The sequence below is a fragment of the Phoca vitulina genome, unplaced genomic scaffold (assembly GCF_004348235.1).
Source record: "Phoca vitulina isolate PV1807 unplaced genomic scaffold, GSC_HSeal_1.0 scaffold14, whole genome shotgun sequence".
Lineage (NCBI taxonomy): Eukaryota > Metazoa > Chordata > Mammalia > Carnivora > Phocidae > Phoca > Phoca vitulina.
In genome coordinates, this window is record NW_022589717.1 from 37,788,735 (window position 1) to 37,812,416 (window position 23,682).

Genomic DNA, 23,682 nt, shown 5'->3' on the forward strand with positions numbered 1-23,682 from the left:
ATAACATAATTTACTGTAAGCTGAGCAGGTCAGCTCCAGGGTCTGATGAAATCCTGATGTTCTCCTCCTCTAAAGATGTCTATGAGACACATCTAGCAATGAGGAAGACAGGGGAAGATACAGAATGCTAGAATATTTGTAGTGATGCAGGGACCCACTCTTGTGGTCAAAAGCAGAGTCTGCCAGGCTTCCTTAATTTCTGTTATCCTGTTTCCAACCTATGTATTAACAGGACGAAACTGCCTACAAATGGGGAGGATCTCTGCCTCATATAGAACTAAACTTAGAGAAAAAACAGACAGATACTGTTATCTTGTGATCACCACCATACCTCTAATTCCAGTTCAGTGATCCCGAGCATTCCTTAAAAAAGACCAATGAAGGCATTAAATTGCCTCTTGATAGTAACAGACCTACCTATAAAAGTGATGTGCATCCCCAATGTTTATAGCAGCAATGTTCACAATAGCCAAACTATGGAAAGAGCCCAGATGTCCATCGACAGATGAATGGATAAAGCTGTAGTATATATACACAATGGAATATTATGCAGCCATCAAAAAATGAAATCTTGCCATTTGCAATGACGTGGATGGAATTAGAATATATTATGCTAAGCGAAATAAGTCAATCAGAGAAAGGCAATTACCATATGATCCCACTGATATGTGGAATTTGAGAAACAAGGCAGAGGATCATAGGAGAAGAGAGGAAAAAAATCAAACAAAACAAAACCAGAGAGGGAGAAAAAGAGTAAGAGACTCAATCTCAGGAAACAAACTGAGGGTTGCTGGAGTGGAGGGGGGTGGGAAGGAAAGGGTTGCTGGGTGATGGACATTGGGGAGGGTATGTGTTGTGGTGAGCACTGTGAATTGTGTAAGACTGATGAATCACAGACCTGTACCCCGAAACAAATAATACATTATATGTTAATTAATAAAAAAAGTGATGTGCATGAAATCTCCATCCCAAATACTCTGCAGAACATAAAAGATATATAAAGAACTATATATTGTACATAAAACATATAAGAAATAAATGAAATCAGCCTAGTACAATTCCAGATCAAAAGCCTATTATGGAATTTACCTTTGAAAGTATAGTTATGTCAAGCAGTATATTTGCTTTGAAAATGGCGGACATTTTGGGGGTTGGATCAAAGAAGAAGAGATATATTTGTCCCTTTTAAACAAGCATGCTTTCCATGGGCTTTCCATAAAGATTTTTGTCAGGCTTGAAGAGGCAGAACTTCAGAAGGTTTAAAAGGAAAGTTCCTCGGACTGCCATGTCAGACAGGACAGTATATGATCTTATCTTGATATCTGGATGTCAAATGTTACTTTCTCTTCCCTAACTATGAAAGCTGAAGTACTGCACCTCCACCAAGCCTAGTTACCTCTTTACTAAATTATCCTGATTTTCTTTTTTGTAAACATATTACTGTCTAACATCCTATGTGTTTTCTTGCTTAAAGTCCATTTCCCTAACTATACAATAAATCCAACAATAAACAGGATTTGGTCAGCCTTGCCCATTGCCATAGCACCCAGAACAATGACTAGCACATAGTAGGTGCTGAGCATATATTTATTAAATGACTTATCTCATCAGTCTGGGTTAAACAAAATTCTCAGAAGAGATCACAGTCTTTTTCAATCAGAGCAAAATCAGATAATGAAAATATAATTCCCAGAATTCAAGAGAATCCTCAAAGAATGGAAGTTAAAAAGGCAGGCTTCTAAGGAAGCTTCATTGCCCAGGACTAATGCATAGATACATCATATTTGCAGCAGCAAACATCATTACAATTCTTAGACTAACACCTGGCTCCCCGATTACATAGCGGCTGTTCAGCAGCTGTTCCCGGTAAGATAACAAATCTGTGCAGTCGCATAATCTCCTTTCAAGAAATAAAAATCCATCACTTTACTTTTCCATGAGTGGGGAAAGGATGTGTTACAGCAAAGAGGAAAAACAAACTCCAATAAGGGAAAAAAGAGTAGCCAGAACACACACTGAAGGACATTACCACTCTTGACAGGACACACAGGATCTAAAGAATTAGAAGTAAAAGGAATACTGATAAAACTAAAACACTGAAGTTAGAGTTGATGAGGAAAACCTGGGATAGAAAGACCTTCTCCATCATATAAGCAAAATCCAAGTGTCCTGAAAATAAAAGACATGAAGGCTATATTTACTGCAGGTAAGGAAGATTAAAGTATAAGCCTGGATTACCCTATAAACCTCATGGAAAGATGGGTAAGTGGGTAAGAAAGGCTCCTTTTATTCTGTTTATCCAATACCAGACACTAACTACATTTGATTATTTAAATTTCATTAATGAAAATTATGTAAAATTTAAAATGCAGTGTTTGATTGGACTAGCCACATTTCATATGCTCAACTGCTACAGTATTAACACAGTGTGGATATAGAACACTTCCACCATTGCAGGAAGCTCTACTGAACAGCACTGCTTTACATTCTCGTACATCCCAAAAGCCCTCCCTTACAAAACATACACCCAAGTATTAATAGCACCACTCTATTTTCGGCCATTAATACAAATATAATTTTAAGGCCACATTATAACAGCATACACCATACTGCTATGAAGTCTTAATGATAACCTGAAAACTTTACCTGGAAAATGAAGATTTGTGATAAATCTCTATTTTTACCACTGTTACTTCTCCCAAATTAAAAAGAAACTAAAACCTGTCTTGGGTGTACAGTATATACAACCAGAGATAAATATCCAGCTATCATTTAAATAAAGTTTATATTATGCTTACTGACTCAAAACAAATGTTATCTGTAATAACAAAGAATAGGCAAGGAAAGGAAGAAAAATACTTCATTCACATCATTAGCAAAAGAAAAGGCCACATGGAAATAAAAATCCCCAGATACATAACACCATTTGGCAATGAACTACTAAAATTCACCATACTAAAGAAATTCAATCACGTATTTCCTACAATCTACAGTTCAAAGTCAAAGGCTCTATTAAAAGATAATATGGCCCAAGCATATGCAATTTAAGAAAGCTTACATTATGATACAATCATCTATCACCATGACAAAATACACTACATTATTCAGAAACCAAATAATCAAGGAAGTTCAAATGATCAAATTCTAATGTTTCTATGTACGCACGTCTACACAAGCACTAAAAATACAGCAGACTTAAATCTACCTGTTACTAGTTCCAAATCTGCTCTCCCCTACTTAAATACTACCTCAGGCAAATCACTTTCTTTCTGGGAATCAGTTTTCTTATCTCTAAATAGTGAGAAAACTGAGCAAAAGTTCTGAATATTTCATGCAAATGGCTAATACAATTTAAAAAATGTTTAACTGCATGTAATCAAAAAGACAGCACATTAAGACAGAAATTATATGCCAGCCTCAAACACAATTACTATAATTCTCGATAACAGATACCCCTAACTATGGCATTAAATAAATGCATTGTCCTACCTATACTTCTGGAATATCCATGAAAGAGCAATTATTGTTTGTGCTACAAAAATATTATTATATTCTGATTCCTGAACATCTGTATGGCCTACAAGGTTGTTCAGTTAGGCAAAATATTCAAATGAGTACCACATAATATTAAAAATCTCCCCTATTAAAAAATTAAACTGTTGACACACTAGTTTAAAAAAAAAAAAAAGGATGTCTAAGACTTCCAGTGCAAAAATGGAAGGAGCTAATGGGTCAAAAATGGCCCTCTGAGAAGATGACATTTGTACATTACAATGACCTTGCCTTCTCTAGTTCTTTGAAGACTTATTATTGGGCAAGAAAAAAAAAAAATCAGTAATTTATGATTTTCTGAGGAAAATTATCTAAAGAACTTTGATTTGGGTTTTCACTCACAAATCTAGAAAAAGGGCAGCAGGGATTAATAATGGGAAAGGAATCAAACATTCCAAATGGCAACTAACCCTTTCTTGGTGCTAGACTGGGGAGAATTTTTAAAAAGTGAGGAAAAGTGGAATAAAATTATCTGACCACTTTCCTTATATTACCCAAAAATAGAGGACATGCATGTGGCAGCCAATTACCTGATGCTATTAGGTGAGCCTTCACTTTTCAGATATGGTTGGAAAGTGGAATCCAATCCCTGGAGTACTGAGAGCCATGATTGGAAACTTTTTTTTTTTTCCCTTATAGCTGGTAAAACATATTGGAAAAAAGAATGGATTAGGTCTGTACACTGTGTGGTAACTAAGACCACATATAACATTTAGTCTAATTCATCAACCTAACAAAAGTACTTTTACATGTTCCATGGAACTCAATACACATTAATTGCCCTTCTTAATTACCTTGTTGTGTATGACACTAAACTTAAGATTGAGACTAGCCCATTAAATATTTTCACCTAAAAAATGAAAACCAACACTCCTTTGCAGTGTTTTTATATTTTTCTCTTTAAGTAAATACTATATTCTTACCCTGTTTTTCGCTAAAACTAGTCAGAAACAAAGTTCATAAGAATACCTTCAAAAGTTGACTCACATTAAAATAAAATTATAATCCATCTCAGTAAGAAAAAACCTTCAATGATATAATTCTAAGCATTATCTTTTATGTTAACTGAGGAGTCCATATTTCATCAAATCTAAGACACTGACTATATATACCATGAAGATAAAACCACTACCAAATTATTGTAAAATGTCAACAATTACTAGTTCCAAATTTCAAAATGAAAAAGTGCCCATTTTGGAAGTGACAACATCAGGTGTATGGATGATAAACGAATGAACAAAGAAACACTCCCTGAGCTCCTACTATGTAACCAACACTGGGAATACAACTGTCATGCAACAGACTCTTACCTATCAGTGGGAAAGTGCATATTCTCTTCACCTGTCACCTTTCCATACCTATCCTATCCATCTTGCAATCTAGGATGACTTCCTTGACCCTTGCATGTTAGCTATCTCCTCTTCCACTCAATCCTACAACTTTGTATGTCCAGTACCACTCATCTCACATTCAATCATTAACTTTCTGGTGTCACTCTGCTTTTAGCAAGTGTATGCGCTCACTCTCTAGCTAGATTCCCTTTTAACAGACATTTGTCTTTATCCTCTAAAGCAATCAGAACTTATTAAAATCTACTGAGGAATGGGGGAATCTAACAAATGGAATGCTTGTGTGTAATAACCATATATATATGGTGTGTGTGTATATATATACACACACAGAACATACATGCTTATTACTTTACTGAAAACACTATTTATCTGAAGTTTAAGGGATCATATCTGTTGGCTATAAGCTTTACTAAAATAATTTTGTATAATGAAGCACAAAATTTTAATTTTTTAAAAAATCTGAGCACTAGTTTTAAAGAGCACCAAGTATTAATTTAAAAATATCTCCTCTCAAGTACATAAGCCATTTCTTAAATATCAGATATTTTGAAAAGAATGTCAAAAAGTGTCTTCAGTATTCCATGATACAATGTAATAATTTCAAACACATTTAGAGTCATAAAATGCTGAAGTTGAAAGAGGCCTGCATTTAGGGCAAAATTTATAAAGTAAGCTAGGCCTTGAAAACAACATACTCAGTCAACGATTATTAAGTGAAGACCATGGTGCATTGTAATTTCATGGATGGTGGGAGATCAAAAGTATGAAATAATCTGCTGTAACTTCTGACCACTTGAGGTGTCCAGATATTTCCATATCCTCATGTTAGGATGTTTTATGATATGTGTTTGCACTGCCAAAATCAGAAAGAAAATATAGTGTACTCAACCTAACTACAAAATACATTTGTTTTACAATATAACATAGGCAGTCTCCAAATAACGAAGGTACCAAGAACTGCCTACCAGCATTACATTTTTTCTTAGCCATGCTATATTATGTGTATAAATACGCATTAATATGCCTACTGCAGTATTACCCATTTTTTATCCCCATAAGCACTGTAACCATAACTTTTAAATGTTATGTAAAACCTTTCAGGTTTTCAGAAGAGAAAATAATAGGCATTAATTTATAAAATTCATTTCTGATTAAGGTTCTGAAATGTCACAATCCCATAAATGTTTTTATGATTCTAGAGTTTTAATTATACCTGATTTATTTAAATAAACAGGCCAGGGCATAAACTGCTGAGAAAATTTTTCAAAAAGGACCTAATTTTCCAATTCACTGAAACACTGAATAAACCCTATGTGGTTTAACGTAGTTCAAAGCTGTAATACGTATGCTGCTTTACATTTACTGTGTAGGTCATGTATAAACCTTCTCAGCATTAAAGAGGAGTTTATGATCAAAAGAATAATTACACATGGTTAAATTTAACAGCATGTATTACATAACTGTGACATATAAAAAGAGCCAACTAAGATTACTCTCCTTTTCAATGCCTCTTTAGCTAACCATTCCCTTTTTTTCCTCTTTTCCTCACCCCTTTTTCTAAATCAAGATATAACCATATCTTGTCATCCCAAGAGACTGCTGCAACTCTCTAAGGTTTAATTCTAAAAAAACAATCATGAGGTTACTTCACTGTAGCTCCCATATACTTACCATTAGAGATCTGCAATAGTTAGTAGTTAGATCACCAGGATCTAACTTTCCAACAAAGTGAAAAGATTTAAAAAGCTAGATCCAGGGAGGTGACATTCCTACTTGACAAACAGACTAACTGGAGGTAAAAATTAAGCTCAGCACGCCTGCATGGCAATAGGAAACAGCCCAGAATATGAGACACTTTATAAAGAGGTGGGACATAAAACTGAGTTAAACTGGGCATGCCTATGTTCCAGAGATCTCTAAAGATTCAGCACAAACTCTGAAATTGATAGAACTGCTTGGCCCATTTTAATTTATGTACACCTTTTAGCAAAGACAACATGGATAGAATGTTTCATTAATTTTCTCCAGCATTTCATTAGGAAATTAAATAGAATACATAGATCAAATGCTCCATGCACAATCCCTGCTGTCTAAGAGGATATACCAGTATGACCTGAACAAAATGGTACATCTGACACTGGCTAGAGCTGGTTTTAACAAGAGGGGACAGTTCCCAGGAAAAGTGGACTGTCATTTTCAAAAACAAAACAAAACAAAAAACCCCAAAAAACACACACACACACAAAAAAACTAATCTAGTAAGTAATAGGATTGCCCCAAAAGTCAGCAAAGAAATATAGCACCAACTGGCTGGTTCAAGGGGAAGGTCAAAGTAGAAGACAATGTATTTAGAGCCAGGGTCACAGCAATCTACATGCAAGCTAGAATTTTAAAAGATTAATCTATAGGTAAACAGAAGAAGTCAGTGAGTAAAGAAAGAATAAAACGACACTCAGAAAACTGAGAATATCCAAGAGGCATATAAAAGAAATAGCATGGCTATCCTCAATAGCTGCCTTAATTCCCAATGGCTTTCCTATCCAAATAAGTTTACAATGCATCCCCCCTCTCTTGAGGTAAGTGGAGAGTCTTTTTTGCTCACAACCACAAGAGTCCAATGTAAAGTCACATGTGATAACCCCTTGCAAGTATTTCCCTTTTACTCTCTACACAGGATGACTATTATCACTGACTAAACAGCATCCCTTTTTGAAATGGATAGAAGACTTCCTTTCCTATGACAGAGAACCCATTCCTTGTGGTTTGCATGGGCTTGGTATCGCCCACCCAACCCTCAAGCTTCTCAAAATACACATACATTCACACTCCCTTTCTGTCAGCTGGCTTTTACATGTTCCCGCCCTCACACTTGCCCATGTGCTTTCTCTAAAGCACTCACTTTCCTACATACCCTCCCACACAAACAAGAGTGACTATGTGACTCATGCCCAAGCAATCCAAATACACATTCCACTAGCCTCAATGATGTGTTCAGGGCTGTGTACCAGGCCCCAGGTAAACCAGTACAAGTCCTCCCCGTGACTTTCATATAGGAATATCAATGGCCAAACTGCCAGCCCCATAGAGAAAAACCTACTGAGCAAGAAAGAAGCAGAGTCCTAAAGACACTGAGTACAGGTAGCCCTATCATCCTGGTCTTCAGGGCCAAGTCATTCTCTTCCCTTAATTCCAGAGTTGAAGTCCTGAAGGAGTCCTAATAATACTCTTTCACAGCCCTAAGTCAAAGATTTATGGCAATCCAGGGAACTCATCCCTCTACCTAACCCATTAGCAGTGGTCTAACGGACGAGGAACTTCCAATAAGTTCACTTCCTAATCATGTAAATATAAAATAAAGCGGACAGCTACTCAAGAATCCAAAGTTGAAAAATAACGACTATAACTGATTCTTCCATCTTTCCCAAAGACCCCTTGGAACTGGCACAAAAAAGAACAGATTGGCCCACTGTTCAAGTTTCAAAAGCTAACATACCTTTCCAGTAAAAATGTAATTTTCTGATATGAGCCAAACATACACTCTCACAATTCAATAGCACTTCCAAAATCATATTTGTCTCTGTTTATTTACTGTCTGCCTCTCTCCACCAGGCACTATGAGAGCAGAAACTGGAGGGTCTTGTTTACAGCACCTAGTATATGGCCAGTGTGCTATAATAGTTTAAGAATGAATGAATGTAAAATGCCTGTTGTTCTCTCACTCATTCTATAATCATATATTACTGCTGCGTGACAACCTATTATCTGTCAAGTACTCTACTGCACACTACAGGAACTACAAAAATCAGTTATGAACTTAGCCTTCCAGAATGTGTTTCCTGGCCTCTGTGAACATGGACCCTTTTAGTTTTCTGAGGAAAATATGAGCACTCTACCAAGAAAAATACTTAAACATATAGACTAAGATTTTGCATTAAATTTTAAGAGATTCAGAAGATAAGAATTCCAGGTCAAGTAAGATAAATAAGAAAATGATACATATAAAAAGTACTGTGGTCCTTTATTTGTTGATTTTTATGCTCTGAGAAAACTTAAGTAGAAAGGTGACCAAGATACAAGAGAAACACCGAAGAAGTCTCCCAATACTTTCAGAAAATAGTATATGTTGGGAAAGCTTTGTGTAAAAAGACCAGTAAGGGATAGCAATGTCTGTAATATGAAAACAAGAACCACCAATGAAATTGCATAAAAATTCAAGAGGTTTTCAATATATAAAGCATAAATGAGATAGGAAATTTCTCATTACAAGTAGAGAAAAAGAAGTAATATTGGTAGAATTCAGGCATGAAAAGGTGCCCGATTACCTCGAGACTTTTAAAATGTTTTCAAACCTTGCATTAAACTGTTTCATTGATTTAAGTATTACATAATAAATGTAATTAGTGATCATTAAATTTTTAAAAAGCATTAGTTGTAACTAAAGTACATGTGGGTGTAAGTAACATGCGGCAATACAGCCTATATTCTGAAATCCTGAGATGTTCCTCTTGGATCATGAGGTTTCAACCAAACTACCATCATCCTTCTAGGATGGAAGGAAGAAAAGGAAATAACCACATAAGAGTCAACTTCACAAACCAACCCTATCACAAGTGCCAATAAATACCATCCTATAATAAACAAGTTTTCTCCATCTACAACAAAAATGCTCCCAAAACTTCAAGTTAACAGGAGTCCTAAGAAACTCAACCCATCTAATTTTACTTTCTACTTCTCTTAAATGCAATCAATTAAAAAGATTTCAATTACTACTGAGCAAAATTTTCTGACTTGTGGACCAAAAAAAACCCCCAAATAAACAAAAAAAAACCCCAAAACTAGGTTGTAAATCTACGTAAGAAATCTTTGTAGGAAAGATAAAAAACCAAAAAATAGCAAGCTAAAGTTGATGTCCATCAAGAACAATTACCAAATATTAGATTTAGAAACAACCTTAGAAACCTTAGCAACCACAGCAACCACATCAATCCTCTCTTTTATTTAAAAAAACCAAGGCAGGGGTGGCACCTGGGTGGCTCAGTCAGCTAAGCGTCTGCCTTTGGCTCTGGTCATGATCCCAGGGTGCTGGGATCAAGCCCCACGTCGGGCTCCCCGCTCAGAGGGGAGTTTGCTTCTCCCTCCCCCACCTCCGCTTGTGCTCGCTCTCTCTCTCTCTGAAATAAAATCTTAAAAAAAAAACATAAAAAATAAAAATAAGAAAACCAAGGCATAGCAAAAGTATGCCCAATAAGAGGTTGAGAAGTCTTCAAATTTACAGAGCCAGATATAGGGCAAATAACATCAATATTAGTATCATAACATATATTTAGTAACTTTCAAATTAGGTTTAATAACAAATCTAAGTACTTACATTAAGGAGTAACTCATCTTTTGTTTTAAGAGGAAAATTCTTATTTTCCTTCTCAGTTTGTAAATCATCTTCTCCATCTGACAGCAGTGGAGGAAGTGATATACAAGAGGAAGATGATGAGGAAGATGATGAAGATGAGGAGGAGCTTGAACTATCTGAATCTGTTTCACTGTAGGGAAGAAAAGTCAAAAACTTAGGAAAGCATTATTATAGTGGTATTAAATTATAATTTTTCAACTAGGAAATATCTACTATGTATTTACTGTTGCTGATATAATTCAAAAGCTAGCAATTCGAAGTTGACTATGGTATTTGGAAAGCAGTCTTTAATCCATTGATAACATTTTCAAAACCCCTGCTATAACCCAAACCCTATTATTATAATAGTCTCACACATCACACGTTTGTCTTAATCTAGTTAAGCACATGACAAATCACTGACAAGAGAAAGGTCTGGACAAGACACCTTTCTTATTAGCCATCAGTGACCAGATCACTTAATTGCCAATAAAATGTTGTCTTCAGGGGGCGCCTGGGTGGCTCAGATGGTTAAGCGTCTGCCTTCAGCTCAGGTCATGATCCCAGGGTCCCGGGATCGAGCCGCGCGTCGAGCAGGGAGCCCGCTTCTCCCTCTACTGTTCCCCCTGCTTGTGCTCTCTCGCTCTCTCTGTCAAATAAATAAAATCTTTAAAATAAAAAAACAAAATGTTGTCTTCATACAACTTGGAAACTCCTGAAAGTTACCAACCATGTTGACCACTCTACTCTAAAAATTCCCTTAGCCCTTGGCTTCACAGCAATTGTTACCAGTAATCCTCTTAGTTTAAATTTTGTTTGCTGGCTTTCTCCCTCAGCCCATTTTATATGCTGTTTTTAAAAGTTCCACCCTCAGGGGCGCCTGGGTGGCTCAGTCGTTAAGCGTCTGCCTTTGGCTCAGGTCATGATCCCAGGGTCCTGGGATCGAGTCCCACGTCGGGCTCCCCGCTCGGCGGGAAGCCTGCTTCTCCCTCTCCCACTCCCCCTGCTTGTGTTCCCTCTCTCACTGTGTCTCTCTCTGTCAAATAAATAAAAAAAATCTTTAAAAAAAAAAAAAGTTCCACCCTCATTTTCTCTTCTCTCTATCCTCTTCCCATTGATAACCTCATTCACTCAAATGATTTCAATCATCACCCATGTATAGATAACTCCTAAATCATCAGCCTTGATATTGATAACTCTAGGCTCCACCCCTAATCTCCAGCTGCATACTGGCCTCCTCTGTATGAAAAACCTACACTTACCTCATTCTAGCAACAAATTAAAAAAAAAAAAAAAAAAAAGCATTCTCCTTACTGAAACTGCTTCTGTCCTTGAGCCTCTATTTTATTTCATTGCTTAGTGTTCAATCCAGTCACTATAGGTAGAAATCTTGGAATCACTCTGAGCCAATGCCATCTCACAGTCAATGATAAAATCCTACCTTCAGATGACAAACATCACTCCTATTCCATCTCTCAATCCCATTTCCACTGTTACTATGACCCTATTTAGGGGGGAATCCTCATTTCTCACCTATTTTTCTGTAATAATTGTATAACTGACGTCAATACTCGTAGTCTCTTCCCATAACAATCAACCAACCCTTCCTCCTACTGCTATTACCTTCACCCTCTCATGACCTTCCATCCTAATCAGTTCACACGCTTGCTTTAAAAAAAAAAAAAAAATCCATAACTGGACATTAGATCTGAAGGAATTATCAATTTTGTTATGTGTGATAACTGTGATTACGTAAAAGAATGTCCTCTTAGAGAACGCATGCTGAAACATTTAGGGAGAAAGTGTCATAGTATCTATAAATGACTTTAAAAGGGCTCAATAGCATGCATATGTGAAACAAAGTTCTGAAATGTTAATAAGTGTTAAATCAAGGTGATGGCTCTATGTGTTTGTACCATTCTTTCCATTTTTTTTAATGAAGAAAACATTAAACATAGAGAAAAGCTTTAAAAGTTTCTCCACAAATCTACACTGTGTACAAGATAAAGGCCATCTCAGGGCCCTTTGCAATCAGGTTCCTGGTAACCTTCACAATCCCATCTCCTCCCACATCTAGCACAGAAGCATATCAAATGTCCCAAATCCTGTTGTACTTTCACTACCTCATGCCATTATTTGTGCTATTTCCTTTGACTGGAATGTCTCCAGGACAAAAAAAGTCCATTCCTCTTTATAAGCTCAACTCAAATGTTATCTCCTCTGAAGTCATCCCCTATCCACCAAAAGTAGATTTACTTCTTTCCGTATCGCCCAGAGCATTTTTTTCAAACTGCCTAGTACAGCCTGTCTCGTACTATCCATAATTCATTGAAAAACATGTCTTCTCAGATGGATTATGAAGTGCTTGAAACAAAGGCACTAGTTCTGGCAAGTATGGTCTTTTTCTGTTACAGGGGTAAATGAGCATCCCATTCACAACTCCTTCCTACTCTTACCACATTATGAATCTTTCCCTCTCTCCCAGATCATTCCTATCAGCATACCAAATTCTATAGTACCTCTGCTGAATTCCTCCAGCTATGGCCTCATTTCTCCCCTTGAAGTTTCTTGACAGAGTTGTTAACACACACTATCTCTGCTCTTTTATTTCCCATTCAGTTTTTACCCCAAATTGGCTTCCATCACCACCACTCCTTTACAAGGTCACCAACAATCTCCATGTTGTCAAGTCCAGTGGACATCCTTCTGTCATCTTAACTTTTCAGCAACATCTGACATGATTCCCCCTTACTTTCCCAAAAACCTCCCATATTTTGGGGTGGTATTCTACCCTCATGTACCTTCTTCTGTCTCCATGGTTTTAAATATGACCTTCACTTAAAAGAGACTAAATTGACATAACATCCAAATGTACTGCTTGAGAATCTTGTTTGAATTCCAATTCAAACAAACCAACTGTTAAAAGACAACTAGAGAAATATGAATACTGACTGGGTATTAGGTGATATTAAGGAATTAAGGTTAATTTTACTACATTTGATAATGACATGGTGGTTACATAACAAGTACTTCATCAGTTAGAAATGTAAAGAACATACAGATAAGGTGACATACTGTTTGAGACTTACTCCAAAAATCTCAGGTTAAAAAAAATGTTAGAAATACTAGATAAAACAAGATTAGCAAAATACTGGAAACCATTTGTTTAAGTGTGGTAATGAGTACATTTGCATTCATTATATTACTCTCTACTTTTAACAAATTTGAAAATGTCCATAATAAAAAGTTAAAGTAAATCCTATCTGTAATCTCATGTTCAAATTTACATCTCCAGTCCAGAATTGTCCTCTCAACTTTAAATTCATTATCCTACTGCTTCCCTGACATCTCCAATTAGCTGTCAAAGAAATCTCAAACTAACTGCCCAAATTAAACACTCATCCCAGATAGGTTACCCCCCATTTTACTAAACAGCACCATCATCCACACAGTTGATGCCTCCTTGTCTAGCCCACTACCCCATTTATCAAAATACTTAACTCCGATAACCATGGTCACGTCATGGACTCATTCAACATCTTTCCAACTCTTTCCACACTAAGCCCTGTTCCACTCGTGCCTCTCTGCTTTCACTCTTGAACCCAGTTCAATTCCTTCTCTACAGAGCAAAGCTTATTAGAATATTAATCTGAACATGCCATTTCTCTGCTTAAAATTCAGTAGCTTCCCTAACACTTAGAATTTAAAACTTTAACATGGCTACACAGTCTTATAGGGCTGGGCTCTCCTATTACTTTCTCCATGCCTTGCTTGTTCCTTCACTGTAATTTTCACCACCTCTAATTTATGTATTGATGTATTTAGTTTTATTTTTCATCCTTCTCACTAGGGATATTTTGTTTACCTATTCAGTATCCCACGTAACACACTCAAATACTTGACAACGTCCAGTGTGATTTAGTAACATCCTATAACCTTAAGTCCTCTCTCACCATAGGTTTCACATTTAAAAGACACGGCGGCGGGGGGGGGGGGGGGGGGGCTGTCTATAAAACCTACCCAGATCATAAAACAATGCGAAATAACAATGTTTCGCTAATTTCATGAACACTTGCTCCCTGCAAGGATTCTACAAAATTATCAGGAGCCAAACTGGAAACGTATGGAATCCTTTAACTGGTCCTTAATTCATCTGGTTCAAAAACCAAGGCCACACTCTAAACCTGATTTAAAAAAAAAAAAAAAAAAAGGTCTGACACAAAATTCAAAGTTAAAACCACAAAGGGACATGCCAAATTGAGTGGTTATCGAAATAATCCAATATCCTCAGGGTTTGTTTTTTGTTTTTGCGATCTATACATAAGACCTTTCATACTACCAAATTTAGGAAGAAGAGGGATCTGATTATTAATCTCGGATTCGCAACGCGATTTGCAGAGAAGGGCGAGGAATGGGCGGTCCGAGCTACTTGTCAACACGTGCGCAGCAAGCTTCGGCTACCTCTCCTCTCTCCCAGGCCCACGCGGGCACCCTCTCAGTCCCCGACCCCGGCTTCCCCCTCTGCCCCCCCACCCCCACCCCACCGCAGCTCCAGAATCCCCAGGCACCCAACCTGTCCGAGTCCGAATCCGAGTCCGAGGTCTCTAGAGAGTCTGGAGTCCCCGCCTGCTCTGCGGCGCTCGGGGCGGTGACGCAGTTCCCTCCGGGTGGAGGTTCTGACCTTGACTGCGGCGCAAATTCAGGTGGCTGCTCCTCTGCAGGCTGAGCCTCCGCGGCCTGTCCGGTGTCCGGGGACGCCTCATCCGACTGCAGTGACGGCCGTGGCTCTGGGACAGGTACAGAGCCCGGAGACCGCACCGCCTGACCTTGGCCATCCCCCAAACCGGTGCCATTAAATTTCAGAGTTTCCAGCTGAGCGGCGGCGGCCTCCACTACTTCCATGGCGTAGCGCCAGAGACCCAGTCAGGCTCACGTTCAGGGCCCGCAGAAGGCTCGCGGCTCGCTAGAGAAGAGCTAGAACAACCGCGCGTCTTGTAACCGCACCTGGGCCCAACTTCCCGCGTTTCTCCGGTAACTACACGCCGAGCTGCCTGGAGACACGCCCCCGCCGTTTACACAGCGGCACTTCCGGGGGAGCGTACTACGTGACGTGACGCGATTGCGCGCAATGGGAGCGGGACAGGGCTTTTGGAAACCAGAGCACGCGCGGTCCTAAACCTGCCGTTTTCATTACCTCCTCGAGCTACAGCTCCCATCCTGGGGTCAAGTGGCTAGGCTTTCCTTTCACTGGCTGTGGGCCAATTCTACTTGGAGCGGAAATGCGAAGGAGGGCTTGTAGGACAGGGGGGATACCTGATTGCACAAGTCTCTGTACGTAAGAAACTTGAGCCAGGAAGTCTTGAACAGACACGTCTAGTAAACTTCATTAAAGTTAAATGAAGCTGAATCGATAGATAGCAAGCACGTTAACCATTCATCTCAAAAAAATTACTACAACTATTCCTTGTGTTTCTCCAAAGCACTCTCAAAAAGAGCAGTAGTAGTGGACGTAATGTTGCTGCTTGTTGATGTTATGGCGATGTCTATATGGTAGTTGACGCCACTTCATAGAAAGAGTGGGATGGGACTAAAATGAACTAACTTAGCCGGGGAAACGATTACTCTAGATCATAAGGAAGATAAAGCAAAAAGTTCTTCGGACTGAGGCAGAGATCAGAATTTTATGGGTTTTTTTTAGGACTTCATTCAATGCATCAGCCCCTCCAGCAATAATAAATAATAATCCTTGTTACCATTTATTAAGCATGCATATGTGCCAAGGACGGTGCTAAAGATTTTATCAGTTATTCACTGAGAATGTATTGTGTGCACACCACAGTGGCAGACCTTCATAGAAACTTAAGAGTAATACATAGTCTCTTATTTTAAGGAGCTTACTCTCTAATTGAAGTAAAAAGGTCAATGCCCAGTAGATAACTAGAAAAATATTTGAAATGTGTAATACAGGACGCAAGTTCAGCAGTCATAGGAAGTTAAGTAAAACTGGTGGGCTGTATCATGGAAAGCCTCCAAAGAGAAACAGGAATTTAAACTTGAGATACCACTCAATGCAGTTATTAACCTAAAGCTCAGTGTTCCCAGCTAAATAGACCTGTGTTCAAATTTCAGCCCTACCGTTTCCTTATTGGTGTAATTGTAACTTTGAGCAGGTAGTCTAACATATCTAACACTCGTTTTCCTTACCTATAAGATGGAGATAAAAATACTATCTTGTTTAGTTCATGTGAGCACTAATTAAGGTTTTATACAAGAAAATGGCACGTGCCATACACATACTAGTGTGAGAAATGGTTGATAAATAGAACAATGAATGAACTTATGAATAAAATGATACTTCAGTAACAATGATCTTGCAGAGATATGCAGTACGAATGTGAAGAAAGAAGAAATTTAAGTCAGAATGTCTTTCCTGCCAGGTAAAGGTCTGTTGCATTCTTCCAGGAATTAAGCAATGAAAGTCTGAACCAGGGTTAGAGTCAATGCAGTCGAGTAAAGGAAATCCCCAACATCAGAAGAATCAAAGTACTCTAAAATTTCTAACCGAGGAGACTAGAAAGAAGTTGGTATTACCAGTAAATACAGAGAAGTTGGAATGAGATGAATGGAAGAATGAAAAAGAAAACAAATAATGAAGTTTTATGAAACAATCACAGTAAAAGAGAAATGACTTACAGATAAAGGTACAGATGGTACCTAAGTTATTCATTCAGTTTAAATGAATCCAATGATATCTAAGAAAGGCTACTGGTTTCGAATAAAAATCTCTGTTTTTGAGGTGGGATGGTCTCCATGTTTCAGGATAAGAATAGCTGTACCTCTGCCTAGATTTAGACTATGTTACTATTTTGTAATTGGTATTTTTTTTCTAAGCTCTTGAATGTTTCAAAAATGTCTTGAATTTACCTACTTCCAGAGCTCACCTCTCTAACTGCATTACTTCCAACAGCTGCTAAACTTAGCCTGAAATCTTTAGCCTTAGACTAAAAGCTAAAAAACAAAACAAAACAAAACAAAACAAACAAAAAAACCAACTCCTAGAAAGAATAAGTAGTTTATGGGATCACATTAAAATTAAGAAAGTTTGTCTTGAACTAAATTATGAATTACAAGTCATATTATACTTCAAAGTGAACTTGTAAAACACCTAAACATATTCTTTGAAGTACAAAAACAAAGTTTATGAAAAGAAATTCACTTGAAAGAATTTTGCAAGTTCACCCATCTCTACTTATTATAAAGATTGTGAAATTTTACAAAAACAAAAAACAAACTGACAACAAACTCTTAGTGCCATTTTCACTGATTTGCAGTGTCTTGCTTCTCAAAATGTACATAGCAGCTTTGGTATCACGTGGAAACTTGTTAAAGACTGCCAAAGCTCAGGCTCCACCTTCTGAGTTAGAATCTGCATTTTTAACAATATTCCTCATGTGATTTGCATGCACAGTAAACTTTGGGAAACTCTGCCCTGGTGGCTATGTGAGGGTGGGACAAGCATAGTGCTTAAAAGTAAAATGAATGAAAGCCTTTTGCAAGAATAGTTGAAGTGCTAGACCATTGAGTCTAAGCTAAATAGACTGAGCAGGGGCACCTGGGTGGCTCAGTCCATTAAGCATCCAACTCTTTTTTTTTTTTTTTTTTAAAGATTTTATTTATTTATTTGACAGAGAGATTGACAGTGAGAGAGGGAACACAAGCAGGGGGAGTGGGAGAGGGAGAAGCAGGCTTCCTGCTGAGCAGGGAGCCCGATGCAGGGCTCGATCCCAGGACCCTGGGATCATGACCTGAGCCGACGGCAGACGCTTAACCGACTGAGCCACCCAGGCGCCCAAGCAACCAACTCTTGATTTCAGCTCAGGTCATGATCTCAGGGTCCTGAGATCAAGCCCCATGTGAGCCTGCTTTGGATTCTCTCTCTCCTCTCCCTCTGACCCTCCCCCCTCTAAATAATAGTAATAATAATAATGAATAAATAGACTGAGCAGTTTGTTGTCTGTTGATACCTCTACCTGGATGCCTGAAAGGCACCTCAAACTCTAATACCCAAGACTGATCTCAGCATCCTTTTTCCTATATTTCTTCTCCTTTATCTCCTATTCTGGTAATGCCACCTATATCTACCTGGCCACTCACTATATACTAAATCTGACTCATCAATTTGCTGTGTGACTAAATCCAAGTCACTTAATTTTCTGTGTCTAATATTTACTCACTCATTCATTCAATAAATATCCACCAGACACCAAATTTGTGCCAGGTGCTGCACTAGGTATTGGGAATAAAATGATAAAACAGAAAAGGCCCTAGAGCTCATGGAACTCACAATATAAAATTTCAGTTTTAAAATAATGAATGGTCACAAGAACAGAGCTCAATAGACCTTTCAGAGTTCATCAGGAGCCAAAGTGAGAGCTAGGGAATGGGAAAATTGGCATTCCAGATCCTTACACTTGTTGGGTTGCAAGTAAGATTTCATTTGAAGAAAGATTTAATGATAAAAGAAAAAAAAAAAAAACACCAAAAATTGAAACCTAAGACTTTCTAGAAATGTGATTTCATATAGTCCTTGGTTTTCATTTTCAAATATTTTGAATTCAGGAATTTTTATAGAATATCATGACACAGTGATTGATCTTTTTATTTCTATATTTAAAAAGACATGAATAGGCACATGTACAGTTAGAAGCATACAATGCCCTCGTTAAATGGAAATAAGATATTCTAATATTTGTCATATGATGATTAGAAGCGCTGTTTATCACTCCCTCCACTTGTGGAATTTGTGATATCATTCTTATATTTCTCCCCTTTCCACTTTATTTTCATTTTCTTAGTTTTACTTTTGGCTTTTTCTCCATTCTGTCTTACTGGCTAGTCTGACCTGTCTCTAACCCATCCTCTACACTCTTGCCAGAATAAGATGTCTGAAAGGCAAATATAATCATATAATTTTTCTGGTTTAAAATCTTTCAATAATTCAGCGTTGTCTTAAGATAAATGAAAACTCTTAAATATGGCGTGAAAACATAAAATTGTAAATCAGCCACCCAAGAGGTGATGATGGGAAAGACAGTGTTGTCAGAGACTATTTTAAGCAAAGCACGGAGACAAGGAAATAAATGTGGGGCTGGTTTTCCTTTTCTTGGGCTGGAAATTTTGTGATTTTTACGTTCAACATACTGTTCTCAGATATGTCATAATATACAGAATGTGATCTTCTAATACTTGCGTGCCCTTGAGATTTGGAACCATAGACTTTATCTTAGACCACCCTGAGGACTGCACATACCTTTTTTTTTTTTTTTTTTGGTTTCAGGGGTAGAATTTAGTGATTCATCACTTACATATAACACCCAGTGCTCATCACAAGTGTACTCATTAATACCCATCACCCACTTAGCCCATCCCCCCCACCAACCGCCCTTCCAGCAACCCTCAGTCTGTTCTCTTAACTATACAGTCTCCTATGGTTTGCCTCCCTCTCTGTTTCTATCTTATTCTTGACACTTAAAAATAATCATCTGTTGATTGCATTAGATCATCCTCTGACCCCTTATGGCTGTTATTTTAAAGTCCTCTGCATTTAAGAATGCCAGTGATGTCAGGTCTTTCAGGGACTCTTCAAAGCTCTCTTAAGACAAATATACATTCCATTGTCCACTGCTACTAGAATAACCAGATGGACTATATAAATCAGACCCTTGAAGAATGTCTCCAGGGACACATGTCCTTTAGACATGATTATAGGATTGCCTCTTTCCCTGGAGACAGAATTCATGTATACCTGCATGTGTGCCCCCAAAATTCATATGTTGAAACCTAATCCTGGATGTGATGGAATTAGGAGGTGGAGTCCTTGGGAGGTGATTAAGTCATGAGGGCAGAGCCCTCATGAGTTGGATTAAAGACCTGAGAGAACACCGTTGCTTTTCTAGCCATGTGAGATTAAAAAAAGCAGCCGACATTCTGCAAACAGGAAGGGAACTCTCATCGGAACCAGAGCATGCTGGCACCCTGATCTCACATTTCAAGGCTCCTCAACTGTGAGAAATAAATTTTTTGTTTTGAATAAGTCCACAAGACTTCATCTTAGCAGCCCAGACTAAGATACCAGTTCTCCATGGCATAGTTCTAACAGGATCTTCAATTGGAACTTGTGAACGGAGCGGAAGAATCTAGGTGGTGCTGCATTCAAGAAAGTGCTAAATTCCCTTGAAGGCAGAATTTCGAAGGAAACAGCCAACACTCATTTATAAAAACCTTAAATTTTCCTTACCCAGATCAGAAATAAGAAAAAGTAGAAAGATGGACAGAGGATTTTATGAAATGGTTTTGAAGGAGAAAGTTGATGATGGGAAGTTGGGGATGTGATTCCCACCCCCACCCTCAGTCCGCCTTCCCTCTTCTCTCTGCCATTTCCCATCAACACAGGAATGACCGAAAAAAACTAGAATGGTGACAAGCTAGAAAAGGAAGAGAAACAGTAGGACAGGATAGAAGAGAAAAGGAACACCATGTCCCCCTTCCTACTGTCAGCAATCAGCTCAAAAAGGCTTCAGCTCGAGGGAAGTGTGAAGATTTGATGTTGAAATCAAATTTAGAATTTTGATTATTATGTAAGAATCATTATTATTTGTTTGTTAAAAGGCTATAGGACTTTCTCTTATAGCACAGTGACCAGAAAAGTCAGAGGGATTGAGTTTTCACACAAACAGAAGGATTGCTCCCATTGGGCAGATTTAATGGGACAATGGAAGAAGTAAAGTTTGTTTTTTGGGTTATACTGCTTGAGTCCCAATTGCATTCAAAGTAACAGTTACATAGTCTTGGCCCCAGACTTTCGCAACCATTTGCCCTTCCAAACCTAGAAGAGCTCTCCCACTGTACCGCACTCTTTTATAGTCAGGGCCAAACACCCCTCAAAACCTCCCAGAAAAACATGCTCCACCGAGAGCTAAAGGGAATTCAAAGAAAGCCGTGAACTGCTGCAAAGTGAATGACCAAGTTCTTGGCCCATACCACAGAACCAGTGTTATTGATCTCATCACTTTCTTGCCTAAAATCCCTCACTTTGTATATTAAATTCATTTTTCTTCATTCTTTATTATGCCACATTCCCATACGGCCTTGTTCCTCTGTCTCAAACCAGTCCTGACATTCAGCTTTGGTCCTTGGGTAGATTATGGGCCTGAGAGGGCATAGCTAGGGCCCCTAGCTTCCTCAAGCACACTCCAAACCAGGCACTTCTGTGTTTAAGGTGGAGAAGGTAGGGGAGAGGAGTGAGTGATTATACCATTCCTGGCAAGGCAATTTCCACAGCAAGCTCAGGGCTTCAGGTTAAAAGGGGTCTCAGAATGTTAACATTTTACTATATATTATCAGTTTCACCCCATGTGTCTACATATACATGTGTGTCTGTTTGTGCATGTGTCTATAAGATTATAGCCCATTTAAAAGTTAGCAACAGACATGATACCTCTTTACCCTTAAATATTTCAGTGCATATTTCCTATAAAGAGGACATTTCATGTGTAAACACAATTATCAACTGTATACAATAATCAATTGTTTATTTAGAGAACAGGACAGTTATTTTGAAGAATGTCCCTAACTAGGGTTTCTCTGATGTTTTCTCATTATTTGCTTCATGTGATATATTTATTTTGTAAGGATATCACAAAGGCAATGCTGTGTTTCTGTCAGCAAATTACATCAGAAGACACCCAATTTTGAATTGTGCCATTGTGGTGAAGTTAATTTTAGGTAAGCTGGGTAAAGAGTCAATGGTAGTTCTTTGTACTATTCTTATAACTATTCTGAAATTGTTCCAAAAAAATTCTAAATCTAACTATATAACTGTATAATTTAAAAAAAAAAAAGAAATAAAGGCTTAAAGTTTTCCAAAAAAGGGAGTGGTGTCTGAGACATATTGAACCGTTCAACACAAACTATACTCAAACCCAAACTATACTCTAAATCTCTTTGTTTAACTCTTTATTCTTCTGGTGAACTCGATGTAATTTTTTTTTAGTCCCATCTTATCAGACTTAGCATTCATTACTATATACCTATTTATACTTTTGACCCTTTTAAACGTTGTCTCTTTATTCCATCAACACAGCTCAAAACCACGTGGGCTGATATTGCTTCAGAATCTCTACTTAACCTCAAATAACCTCTAACACAGCACTGTGAGCAACACTGCCACCAATTTGGCTCATCTATGCTTCAAGGTGTTAAAAAGAAATAATAGGTGCCAAATGGAGTCACTTGTGATAAGCCCATGTCACCAAACCAAAGCTTAATACCTAACCTAATTTTACTTTCAAGCTTCTCCAGGAATGTAGTCTTAACTGGTCAGTCCAGAATTTTCTGGTCAGCAGTAATGAGGTAATCTGCCACATAAACCCTTTCCATTCCCCAAAGGAAGAGGAATGAATTGGCTCTTTCCTTATCCCTTCCCCCTCTGCCTGTAACAGTCTTCCATCTTGTACAGGTTTCCAGAGCTCCTTTCTGCTTGCTAGATGGGATGATGCATGATTCATGAATTGTTGAATAAAGCCAATTAGATCTTCAGATTTACTTGGTTGAATTTTTGTGGTTGAATGGATTTGGTGATGGCAGCTGGATCCGAAACAAACTTCTGATGGCATTCAGGGACAATGAAAAACATAGGCGTGGTACTCTGAGTTCATGGTCTTTCTTGAGGGCCATGGGCAAGTCCACCTGGTTCTGAGCTCCACTGTCTTTACATTGAGCTCCTGATCTCATTGGTTTTCCAGTTCAGGGCTTAGCAAACAGTGTGAGCTGTCAGATGGTTCCATCTGGAACCTCAGTCCCTAGCCCTTGGTTTGGTCCAAAATTCCCCATTGTTTGGAATTCCTTTCTCCAGTTCTAGTCCATAGTCCCCATTTACTGAAGTCTGCTAGTTTAATCTATGTTGGGATTTGCTGTTGGTATACACAGGCTATTTATTCTCTTGGCCAGGAAATGGTAACATCTCTCAGTTACTGTTAGTCTAATTGGGATTTACATGTTTGTTTGCCTTGTTTTGTGTAGATAAAGGATAGTTGCTAATGGGAATCTTGGGAGGAAAAAAGCCACAAAAATTGACAGGCAAAAGATGAACACTTAAAGGCGGTCTTAGAGTGCTTGCCAGCTAACTCAAAGACTCCCATGTGGGGATTAGTTGGTCACAGAATGGGTTAGATTGATACTAGGACACCCACCAACCTCAGGATAATTTGTGTGGAATGAGGTGCACTGTGAAACACCACACAAGCCCAACCCCATGGCACGTCCTCTTAGGTATTAGTTTGGCTTGAGACACCCAAAGGCTTAACTAAAATAACAACAACAATAATAGTATTC

At 38.2% G+C, this 23,682-nt stretch overlaps 1 protein-coding gene across 2 annotated transcripts in view; it reads right to left on the bottom strand.

Moving 5' to 3' along the window:
* The window catches only part of NAF1 (nuclear assembly factor 1 ribonucleoprotein), a 39,162-nt gene extending 23,755 nt beyond the window's left edge, over nt 1-15,407 (bottom strand). The window contains exons 1-2 of one of the 2 annotated variants that reach the window (XM_032413112.1): nt 14,864-15,405; nt 10,273-10,441 (exon numbers count right to left, since the gene is read on the bottom strand). In XM_032413112.1, the coding sequence (XP_032269003.1) occupies nt 10,273-10,441; nt 14,864-15,192 (498 nt within the window). In that variant the 5' untranslated portion in view covers nt 15,193-15,405. Of the gene's footprint in view, nt 1-10,272; nt 10,442-14,863 lie in introns of both variants that reach the window. The other variant, XM_032413111.1, reaches the window with a different exon arrangement.
* Between the last annotated feature and the right edge of the window lie 8,275 nt (nt 15,408-23,682).